This window comes from Nicotiana tabacum, chromosome 7 (genome assembly GCF_000715075.1).
Source record: "Nicotiana tabacum cultivar K326 chromosome 7, ASM71507v2, whole genome shotgun sequence".
Lineage (NCBI taxonomy): Eukaryota > Viridiplantae > Streptophyta > Magnoliopsida > Solanales > Solanaceae > Nicotiana > Nicotiana tabacum.
Genome location: NC_134086.1, coordinates 130806910 through 130818992, shown reverse-complemented (window position 1 = coordinate 130818992; position 12083 = coordinate 130806910). Strand labels below are relative to the sequence as shown.

The following is a 12083-nucleotide window of genomic DNA, read 5'->3' as shown; positions in this document are numbered from 1 at the left end:
CCACTCAGTGCTTTAGTAAATAAATCTGCAAGTTGAGATGAAGAGGGCACAAAAGACAGAGATATTAAACCATCCAACAATTTTTCACGAACGAAGTGACAATCAAGCTCAATATGCTTGGTTTGTTTGTGAAAAACTGGATTTTGAGCGATGTGAAGGGCTGCTTGATTGTCACAGTGAAGAGGCACATGCAACGGTGGTGGGACCGATAGATCTTGAAGAAGTAGGACGACCCAAGTAATTTCAGCCACCAACCGACGCATAGAAAAATATTCGGTTTCCGCCGATGAAAGAGCAACCACCAGTTGTTTCTTAGATTTTCATGAAATTGGAGAACCACCTAAGCTAAGAAAGAATCCGCTCACAGAACGATGAGTGTCGGAACAAGAAGCCCAATCGAAATCACAAAAAGCCAAAAGCTGAAAGGAGTGATCAGAGGTCATAAAAAGCCCTAAACCCGGATCTTTGCAAAGATAACGTAGGGTATGCAATGCAACCTGATAATGCCCAGAACAAGGGTCTTGCATATATTGGCTTAAAGATTGGACGGCGAAGGACAGATCCGGACGAGTATTGGTCAAGAAATTCAACTTGCCCACAAGTCGGCGATACATGATTGGATCAGAGAGAGGAGAACCACAAGCAGAAGTGAGCTTCAGAGTTGGGTCCAAAGGCGTGGAAGTAGGTTTAACATCCAAACTCTCAATCAGTAAGTAGATCTACTGCAAATTTGCGTTGTGTGACTAACAGTCCACAATTTTCACGAAGAAGCTCCAGACCCAAAAAATAGTGAGCTTCACCTAGGTCTTTAATCTTGAATTTACAGTCCAAAAAATGCTTAATTTCATTAATTTCCCGTAGGTTGTTGCCAGTAATCAAGATGTCGTCAACATAGACTGCAAGAATAGTAATCAAATCCCTAGAAGCTTTAAAGAAAAGAGAATAATCGTTGAGTGAAGAGACAAAACCCCTGGTACCCAATGCACAAGAGAGACGTGTGTACCACTGACGAGAAGCCTGTTTCAGTCCATATAAGAATTTGCGGAGACGAAAAACCATGGAAGATGAAGGTGATGTCATCCCCGGAGGAAATTGCACATAGACTTCCTCAGCTAAATTGCCATGGAAAAAAGCATTATTCACATCGAGCTGATAAAGTTTCCAATTCCACTTAACTGTAATGCAAAGGGGGCATCAGATAGTTGTCATTTTAACTACTGGCGAAAAAGTCTCGGTATAGTCTAAACCCTCTCTCTGTGTATCTCCTCGAATTACAAGCCTTGCTTTCAATCTTTCTAGTGTACCATCTGATTTGAGTTTTACCTTGTATACCCATTTGCAAAGTTAGGCCTTCCTCCTCTGAGGTAATTCAACAACATCCCATGTGCGGTTGGACTCCAGTGCTTCAAATTCTTTTGCCATGGCAGCTTCCCAACCAGGGTGCAGTACTGCTTGTCGGTAAGATTTGGGCTCATGTATTTGGCTTATAGAATTGACTAGGGCTTGTTTCTCTTGGGATAAAGCAGAAAAAGAAAATGAATGTAATGGATGAAAAGGGGGAGCAGGGGAAATAACTGAAAAAACAAAATGACATATGTAATCAAACAAATATTTAGGAGCATTGTGAACCCTTTGAGATATGCGCAATACCTGCCCCTGTGTTGGAGAGAACATATCGGGGGTGGAATGAGCACTAGAAAAGGAAACTGGAGAAACCACAGGGGATACGCGACTAGAATTAGAAGAAGTAGTAGAAGACCTGACAAGAGTAAAATAGAGAATAAGAGAAGAAGATTCAGGTGTAGAGCAAGTGGTTGGAAAAAATGTAGTGTCTTGAGCTGGGGGAACTGAATCATTTGACCGAGGGAAAGAAGCATTAAATAACTTAATCATAGGTGCAGAATAAGAAAAGGGAAAGATTGATTCAAAGAACTTAACATCCCTAGAGACAAATACTTGATTTGTTTGCAAATTTAGAACCTTATACCCTTTCTTTCCGAAAGGATAGCCTAAAAATACCCCGGGAATAGCTCTAGGTGCAAGTTCGTCCCTGTTTCTTTCTAGAGTAGAACTAAAACATAGACAACCAAAAGGTCTAAAGTAAGAGTAACCAGGGTGAGTACCAAAAAGAACATGATATGGTGTTTTATTCTGCAATACTCTAGAGGGAAATCGATTGATCAAGTGTGTAGCTGTTAGAAGACAATCTCCCCAGAATTTCTTAGGTGCCTGAGATTAGAACAAAAGGCCCTACAAGTTTCCAAGAGGTGTCGATGTTTTCTTTTAGCTACCCCATTCTGCTGGGGACTAGCGACACATGTTGTTTGATGTAGTATACCTTGGGAGGAAAAAAGATCTTTGGGAATGTTCCCTGTACCAAATTCAAATGCGTTGTCTGATTTGATGACCTTCGCTTTAGCACTAAATTGTCTCTCAGTAAAGGCCAAAAAAGATTTTAAAGTGGGAAATGAGTTAGCCTTAGAACTGAGTAAAAATGTCCAGGTACTTCGTGAAAAATCATCCACTATGGTTAAAAAATATCGTTCCCCTTTGTATGTAGGTACTTTATAAGGTCCCAGGTGTCTATATGTATAAGATCAAAAGACTATTTAGTTGTGATAGAACTTATAGGAAAAAAGAGCTTGGATTGTCTTGCCAAAGGGCATATATCACAAGGGAATGCTTCTTTATCGGAGAAAGTAATAGGCAGTTCTTTAACATTTCTCATAGCATTATATGCTAAGTGACCTAATCTGTAATGCCATAATTTCTCAATGGCAACAACATTATGAACAGAAACATTTTCATTGATATTTGAAAATTTAGAACAAAAATGACTCAAAGAACTATGGCTCAAATGCCTTGAAGAAACAGACTTAGGACACTCAACATGACTCTGAACAGTAGACCTAACATTTGACTGAATACTAGAAACTGGACTAGACACTAGATTATTCTTCAAAGGAACTGAAACATGCTGATTGTAAGATGTAGAATTCTGCTGTGAAGTGTTCTCTCTTAGCACATAGAGCCCTGCATTGGCATCACCAAAAACTAGATCCCTCTTCAGTGAAGGGACCTGTATAGCACAACCAAGTTTGGAGAAAATTAGTAAACAATCAAACTGATTACAAAGTTTATAAACTGACAACAAATTGTGTTTAAAAGAAGGCACAAAAAGAACATTATGCAATTCAAGGACAGGGCTTAAGTAAACACTTCCAACACAATAGACTTTTACTTTATATGAGTTAGGCAAGGTAACAATTACTGGGAAACTAAGTTTTTTAATATTGTGCAGAAGTGATTTGTCAAATTTCATGTGTTGGTTTGCTCTAGAGTTAATGATCCAGGTGTGATTAGTCGGCTTAGAGAAAAAGGAGGCATATACATGCCCATTGTCCCTGGTCTAATAAGTGGTAAAGAGTTGGCAAGCAGTAACTGTACCAGCCAGGTTTGCACTTGCACTGGGCTCGAAAATCGAAGCGCTAGGACATCCTCCCTGCATAGACTGGAAGAGTTGCACCAGTTTCTCATACTGCTCCTTGGTGAAAGTTTGGTTGCTTATAAGAGTGTTCAGATTATTTCTTGCATTTTCAGAGGTAAGCAACTCTTCTGAATTGGCAATATTTGCATATTGATTTGTTGGGTTCCTCTTCTTCTGTCTGCCATTGGTAAGTTTGAAGTGTTGTGGATATCCCACTAGTTTGTAGCAGTCTTCCTTGAGATGTCCTGACTTTTTGCAGTACCTGCAAAAGAGATCACTCTTCTTTCCATCTACCTGAACAATATGATTTCCACCTTTGGACTCAAAAACTTTCTTCTGTGACGTCCATTTTTGCCCTTGCATAAGAAAAGCTGAAGCATCAGTAGGCAACTGATTGTTAGAATGTACTCTCCTTTGAGACTCTTCATGTAGTACTATAGAGTATGCTTGGGCTGTTGTAGGTAGAGGCTTTATCATGAGTATGTTTCCTCTTGCTCCATTGTATGCTTCACTTAGTCCCATTAGGAATTGGATCAGTTTTTGATCCTCATTCACCTTATGATTATGTGTTTTAGCCCCACATTTACACTCACAACTGTAGGTCATGTATGTGTTTAATTCTTTCATCTGATCCCAAATTTTCTTCAACTTGTTGAAATAGCCTGCTACATCATAGGATCCTTGATTAATGTTGTTTAGTTCCCTCTGTAGTAGGAATAACTTGGTCCCATTAGCCTGTCCATACCTTTCTTCAAGCTCATTCCACAGCTCAGATGTTGTTTGTGATTAAATAACACTTTCTGCTATCTCCCTACTTAGGGAGTTAAGCAGCCATGACAACACCATGTCGTTGCATCTCTGCCAAAAAACAAACAGATTTGTATCTTTTGCAGGTATGGGACAAGTCCCATTGATAAACCCAAGTTTGTTTTTGACTGATAATGAAATCAGGACTCCCCTTCTCCAATTGTCGTAGCTTGTACCATCAAAAATGGTGTTTATGAGGTTCATTCCTGGGGAATCAGAGGAGGAGATGAAATAAGGGTGTGGGACATCGATTTGTGCTGAAGCAGTTTTGGGTGGTTGTTCTTCGCCCATTTATTTTTTGTTGCAACTCAAAAAAAAAAGAAAGAAGAAACTAGATAGAAAAAGATAACTGAAGAAAAATGTCGAATGGTGAGCTTAAAGCTCTGATACCATGAAGGAATCAAAGAGTAATGCATAAGAAATTTCTTGTATTCATTTCTGTGTGTTCATCTACAGTATATGCTTGTGTATATATAATAAATACAACTTCTCAGATGCCACTCACGAAGCCATAGAGAATTCTATCCTAACAACTTTTGTAACTAACTCTTAAATAAAGAAAATGTAAAAGAAAATATTTACAAAGTGCTATTACACCCATACCCTCACTACAACCTTCTAGATATTAACAGGAGGTGTCCTTTAGTAACTGTTGGATGAGAGCATCGTGTCCACATCTTGCTTCACTAAACAATTAATCAAACTAATATCTCTTAATAACATTGAAGCAAATTCCGACACAAGTCTGTCTTCCACATAGTTTAGAATATCTTTCATTCTCCTTCTTCATTCTGAGAGACACCAAAAATGGAGGGAATATATTTTCCGGCAACAGAGGTCGACTAGCTCCAGATTAATCTTAAGCCAGCTGATTCGAAAAATTAGAATTAACACCAAATAAGTCCAAGATTGAAATTTTAGACCTTTTGGTCGATCAATTGCTACTTGCATGGGCTAGGAATCTTGTACCAAAAAAAAATGTTCAGTTCTTATAATATTTTGAAATAATCGTGCACCATATTTATTTCAATACTTAAAATATTGAGGTTTAGTATTTAAAATAATATTGAATTAAAAATAATTATTTAGAAAGTATATAATTGATATAATAAATTTCTCTTATAAATCCTTAATTTTACGAACTCAAATTTTTTTTTTTTTTTGCGAGTAAAGTTTATGTCTGTATACTACTTTAGGGCTTGTTTGGTATGAGATGTAAGGAATAATTAATTTTGGGACTAAATTTTAGAAAAGTTTGTCCCAAGTTTAGTTGGTAGAAAATTACGGTATAATTCATCCCGGGATTGTATTATTTTTTAATTCCCATAAAAAGGTGGAATAACTAATTCCAGAATAATTAATCCCGAGATAACTTCTTTCCCACCAAACAATCCCTTAATTTTCGATTACTCCTTTTATAACTTCAATTTCAAAATTTATTTTTTCGTAGTAAATTTTCAACAAATTAAACAATAAAGGAAGACTTCCTTGGGAGCCAAAAACTGAACTAGTTGTAATACAGGGCAAAAACGAGTATCTTTTCCGACAGATGAGAGCTATTGGCAATAGGCGTTATTGTGGAATAGCAGAAGGTAACTCCCGCCGAGTACGGACTCTATATGTGCAAAGACACACGTTTGGATCAGTCCTATTAATTGCTGCAGCCTGCAGGGATAATGATACAAGCCTTACGCTGGCGTAAGCATTCACTAGTCCTTTTCTTTTGTTTATGACTTGATTTGGCAGTCAAAAAGAAAGTGCAAGGGTTATTTTGCCTAAGAAAGTGGGGGATTTTGTTGCAACGGAGAGCTAGGGAACAATGGAAGAGGGGTGCCTTATTAGCAATAGGTCTATTACTTGTTGGAAATTGAAATGAAGATGCAGTGATCAAGGTGAAAATTATTGCACAAGAGTAAGAAAGAAAGAATGACCCTTTTAAAAAGGGACCTCAAAACTGCCAAAGCAATAGCGTAAATAAGTGAAACAACAGGGAAAAGTAAAGCGTAGTTTGCAGAGGGACAGGAAATGGGAATCAATGTAGTTACTACGAGTTTCTCTGTGTCCAGAGACGATGTTTGAACACGCAATGCACACACGTCGAGGTTTGACAAATTTCTTACAATGAAACCCAAAGTTATGAATCATGATTAACATCGAGAATTATATGCATTCCACACACATGCGTGCCTTCCCTTAATCATGTTCTTGCCAGTTGTTAGATCTCTCATTTACTTCTCTTTTGAAAATGGAGCCTTAGCTACCTGAGTATTTTTTTTAATTGTAAAGTTATTCTAGGTATCGCTCAAGTACATGTAATAATTTATAACACATATGCACGATATGATTAGATATGTTAATTTTATGGGCCCAAATTTGACCGACCTTAACCTTTTGATGAGTGTGACCAACGATCGAGTACCGACGAATCGGCGTCCCGAGCGAGACGACCTCAAGGCAAAAATAGAAGTTGTACGACCCCTGTAAGAATGTAAGCCCATTAGGGAACATTAAGAATATTCCGCCGAATATTCCTTATATTGTATTTCTTACATTTCGGAAGGGTTTTCTCCCTAGTATATAAGGGGGAAAGAAGGACCTTGTTAAGGGTAATGAATATTCTGGGAAACTTGTGAATCTTGAATAAAAAGAAAACTTGTTGCTCTCTTCTGTTCACTCATTATAATTCTAGAGATTATTATATTCAGCTACGATTTACCCTCTCATCTTTGATTGATTTGCTCAAATAGGTCTTAACATCTTTTGAGTCAAACAATTTGGTGCCGTTTGTGGGGATTTCTATAGTTGAAACCATCGTTCTCATCTAGATCCCTGAATGTGATATTCGCTTTTCTTCGAACTCCGTATAAACCAACAATGGCAGGAAAGGAAGCGAGGCTAAAGGCAATCGCAGATGTCTCGAATAATCTCCTAAACTCCCTCAACGAAGCCGGCAGAGAAGATAATGAGAACGCAACACCAAGCGCTACATCGGAGGGAGAGATCTCGCCTCTACCACACGGAGATCTAACGATCTTACGCGAAAGGGGAAGCTCAACCTCCATGGCGGGGGAAACCCCACCATCAGTCAAAAGACTACTAGAAGAATGGCTAACGAGTGCTTTGAGCAACATGCTCGAGAAACTCACTCAAGGAGATGTCGAAGACATGCCACCTACAGAAATCACAGCTGTCGTCGATGAACCAGGCACTACACGAGCAGGTAACACCCGTACTATTACTAATGCAGGTGACGATGCGCTCATGGCCATCTTGAAGAAAATGAAAGACATGGAAAATGAGAATAAAACACTCCGTGACCAAATGAAGGAACATCAGGAGAGGGTTGATAAAATACCGGGTACTCCGAAGCTATTACCAAAAAGCGACGTGGGATGATTCGTCGAACAACCATATAGCGAAGGGGCTGCTCCTCATCCTATTCCAAAGACCTTCAAGATGCCGCCATACTTGAAAATATATGATGGGACCACGGACCCAGAGGATCACCTAATCCACTATGTTACTATAGTAAAGGGCAATGATATGTCAAAAGAACAGGTACCGTCTGTGCTGTTAAAAAGGTTCGGTGAAACTCTGACAGGGGGAGCATTGACATGGTACTCCCAGCTACGTGCGCGATCAATATCGACGTTCGAAGAGATGGCAGAAAAGTTCGCCACCGCTCATGCAGAAGCGAAGAAGGCCGAAGCTAGGGTCAACGATATCTTCGTCGTTAGGCAAACGACGGGCGAGGGACTTCGGGATTTCCTGGCCTGATTCAATAGAGTAAGGATGAGTCTGCCGAACGTGTCAGAAGGGATGGCAGTAGCAGCCTTTCAAAATGGGTTAAACAGGAACAGATCAAAGGCGACCAAAAAATTGCTCAGCAGACTCATGAAGTACCCCCTACCACATGGGAAGAAATCCACAATGCCTATTGCGCCGAGGTAAGGGCAGATGAAGACGACCTGAATGGGCCATTTCAGCGACTAACATCGGTTCAGACCGAGACAAGGAGAGATCGACGTAATGATGGGCGAAGAGATCAACCACCATGTTTCAACCGGGAAAGGCATCAGCCCTATATCCGTACATCCAACCCGCCCCCTCCACGACATGCGGACACCGTGCCACGGCACACTGCACCCCTCCGAAGCAAAAGAGGTATGGCCCCACTGCTATCTGCTCATAATTTTTGTGTTTCCCCTTCAGAGATAGTGTACGCACTGGAGAAGCTGGTCACGAAGGTACAGTGGCCGCAAAAAATGAAATCAGACCCAAGCACCAGGAGGTCCAACGTCCTCTACGAATTCCACCAAGAAAGAGGACATAAGACTGAGGATTGCATAGGTCTGCGACAAAAAGTAGTTAGGATGTTGAACCAAGGGTACCTGAAAGAACTACTGAGCGGTAAAGGAAGAGCCAACTTCGCTCGAGGACGTGACCCATCTCAAGGACTTCCAAAGCCACCATCGCCGAGCGCGAACCATACAAATGATCATTGGCGGTGGCGATGATACGGTAATCAACCAAGTGAAGTTCACCACCACATACAAACTCAAACGGACGGTCGCCCACGAACGGTACAACGACTTCGTAGATAGTATCGTCTTCGATAAGTCAGATACCAACGTAGAGCAGACATCCGAAGAAATAGTGCTACCTATACTAGTAGGAGGGGTCACTCTGGAAATAACATTCCATGTCATGAACCAGGAAACAACCTATAATGCCATCATAGGGCGACCATGGATACACACCATGCGAGTCGTCCCCTTAAGTTTCTATCAAGTGATCAAGTTTCCCACCCCGTGGGGGATATTCAGCATCCGAGGCGAGCCACGCACCGCCCAAGAATGCTACCGGATTGCCCAAGATTATGCACACACAAAACAACTAAAAGGAGCAAGTGCAGAGGCATAACAATCAGCCATATCGGGAACTAAACCCGACCTACAAACAGAGGCCATCAAAGACCTGTATATCGTAGAAGCTTGCAAGGCAACTATAGAGGATCTCGACCCCGTCCAATTGGATGACACTGACAGTACAAAAAAGGCTTACATAGGGCACAACCTCTCGGAACCAGGTAAGTATCATGAATTATTAACTAACAACGCCGATTTATTTGCTTTCTCCCACTCAGATATGCAAGGAATCCCAAAGGACATCGCCACTCATAGACTGAATGTTGACCCGCTCTACCCACCGGTATGGCAAATGAGGAGAAAGTTCAATGCAACAATCAACGAGGCAGTCAGCGAGGAGGTGGATAAATTACTCACCAACGGTTCCATCAGAGAATTGAAATACCCCCAATGGGTCGCCAATGTGGTCATGATAAAAAAGAAGAATGGGAAATGGCGAATGTGTGTTGACTTCATCGATCTAAACAAAGCATGCCCAAAGGACTCCTTCCCGTTACTCCATATCGACCAACTGATCGATGCGACAACGGGACACGAACTGCTGAGCTTCTTGGACGCTTACTCCAGTTACAACCAAATTCTAATGGCTGAAGAAGATCAAGAAAAGACGACTGTCATCACTTACCAAGGGACGTACTGCTATAAAGTGATGTCGTTCGGACTCAAGAACGCAGCGGCCTCGTATCAGAGGCTAGTCACCAAAATGTTCAAAGAGCATCTCGGCAAGACCATGGAGGTCTATATCGATGACATGCTAGTAAAGTCAACAAAGAAGGAGGATCACATCAGCCATGTAAAAGAAGCCTTCGAGATACTAAGACAGTACGGGATGAAATTGAATCCCGAGAAGTGCGCTTTGGCGTAACCTCAAGAAAATTCCCTTGGCTTCCTCGTGTCGCAAAGGGGAATCGAAGTCAACCCTGATCAAATCAAAGCCATCAATGCAATACCAGAGGTACTGACAAGCAAAAAGCAGGTGCAGAAGCTAACAGGGCGAATAGCCGCCCTATCAAAGTTCATATCACGATCCTCGGACAGATGCCACAAATTCTTCAATGTGTCGAGAAAAGACCACGGGCTGCAATAGAACGAGAAATGTATCGACGCTCTGAGAAAACTAAAAGCGTATCTGTCCTCGCCACCATTGCTCGTCAAAGCGGACCCAGGTGAGTGTCTACTTGTGTATTTAGCAGTTTCTGAGGTCGTAGTAAGTGCAATCTTGGTCCGTGAAAATAAAGGTACGCAATCTCCAATTTATTATATCAGCAAAACTTTAATCGATGCCGAGACAAGGTACCCTCACCTTGAAATACTAGCTCTGGCACTGGTCGTGGCTTCACGGAAGCTTAGACCATATTTTCAGTGTCATCCCATAAAAGTGGTAACGACCTTCCCCTTGAGGGGTGTCCTACACAAACCTGAACTATGGAGTAGACTTGCAAAATAGGCCATAGAATTAAGCAAGCACGACATAACATACCAACCGCGAACTACTATTAAGTCGCAGGTGCTTGCCGACTTCGTCGCTGATTTCAGCACAAAGATATTGCCCGAGGTAGAACAAGAAGCGCTCCGCGCTTCCACACATACAGACATATGGGTCCTCTACACCGATGGTGCCTCTAATGCCTCGGGATCGGGATCGGGACTCGTCCTCGAGGTCCCTACGGGCAAAGTAATTCGCCAGTCCATACGATGCCTCGAGATGCCTAACAACGAGGCCGAGTATGAAGCTGTGATTGCAGGTTTGAAGTTAGCCCTCAAATACGGTGCCTGACGACTCGTCCTCCACAGTGACTCTCAACTCATTGTGAATCAAGTCACCAGGACTTTCCAAATCAAAGAACAGAGGCTACAAAGATACCAGTCGGAAATCCACAAACTACTGCCAGAATTCGACGAATGCCGCTTCGACCAATTACCCAGGGCACAGAATATTGAAGCAGATGGCCTCGTCAAACTAGCTGCAGCCACCAGGAATATCAACAAAGAAAACGTGGTCATCCTCCTTCATTCCGCAATAGACCACACCAAGGTACATTCTATGAACTTAACTTGGGACTGGTGTAACTGCTTTGTAGCCTATTTGCAGGATGGAACGCTCCCGCAAGATAAATAAGAAGCCAAAAAACTCCGGGTACAGGCAGCCTGGTATAACCTAGTAAACGGTGATCTACACAAAAGAACATTCGGTGTCCCCCTAGCCAAATGTCTTGGACCAAATCAAATAAGAAAAGTACTGGAAGAAGTACCCAAATGGCACTACGGTGCCCATACGGGAAACCACGCTCTCGTTCGATGCCTTATCCGCGCTGGCTACTATTGGACCACCATGAAAAAAGAAGCCGCCGACTATGTCAGAAGATGTGAACAATGTTAGAAGTACGCCCCTATGATACATCAAGCAGGGGAACTCCTTCACTCTGTCACTTCGCCATGGCCATTCATAAAATCAGGAATGGACATAGTCGGCCCCCTCCCAGCAGGACGAGGTAAGGTATACTTCCTTTTGGTTTTAACTGACTATTTCTCTAAATGGGTGGAAGCAGGTGCATACACTCAGATACGCGAGCAGGAGGTCATCGCCTTCATATGGAAAAACATTATATGTCGTTTTGGCATTCCCAAAGAAATTAGCTGTGACAACGGACCTCAGTTCGTCGGAAAAAGAACGACTGAGTTTTTCGAAAAGTGGCGCATCAAGCGAATACTCTCCACGCCATACCACCCTGCCGCCAATGGTCAAGCTGAATCCTCCAATAAGGTAATATTGAATATACTAAAGAAGAAGCTCGAGGAAGCTAAAGGGCTATGGCCTGAGCTATTACCAGAAGTATTATGGGCATACCGCACTACGCCAA

General features: G+C 41.8%; 1 protein-coding gene across 1 annotated transcript; it reads right to left on the bottom strand.

The window, feature by feature from the left end:
• Positions 1-702: 702 nt before the first annotated feature.
• LOC142162295 (uncharacterized) lies at positions 703-7106 on the bottom strand. Its single transcript, XM_075218631.1, has 5 exons — positions 7011-7106; positions 3448-4192; positions 2657-3144; positions 1651-2229; positions 703-1149 (listed from the first exon to the last, which is right to left on the bottom strand). Exons 1-5 carry the CDS (start codon positions 7104-7106, stop codon positions 703-705), a joined length of 2355 nt encoding a protein of 784 aa, XP_075074732.1.
• Between the last annotated feature and the right edge of the window lie 4977 nt (positions 7107-12083).

Bases quoted from the DNA above. Each gene is read 5' to 3' on its own strand.
- LOC142162295 (XM_075218631.1), bottom strand. From the start codon at position 7,106: ATGGTTTCAACTATAGAAATCCCCACAAACGGCACCAAATTGTTTGAC. The intron at 3,145-3,447 runs GTACAGTTACTG...ATTTGTTGTCAG, and splicing joins TGCAAGTGCAAACCTGGCTG to TTTATAAACTTTGTAATCAG. The intron at 1,150-1,650 runs GTATTGCGCATA...AAACTTTATCAG, and splicing joins TCTCTCCAACACAGGGGCAG to CTCGATGTGAATAATGCTTT.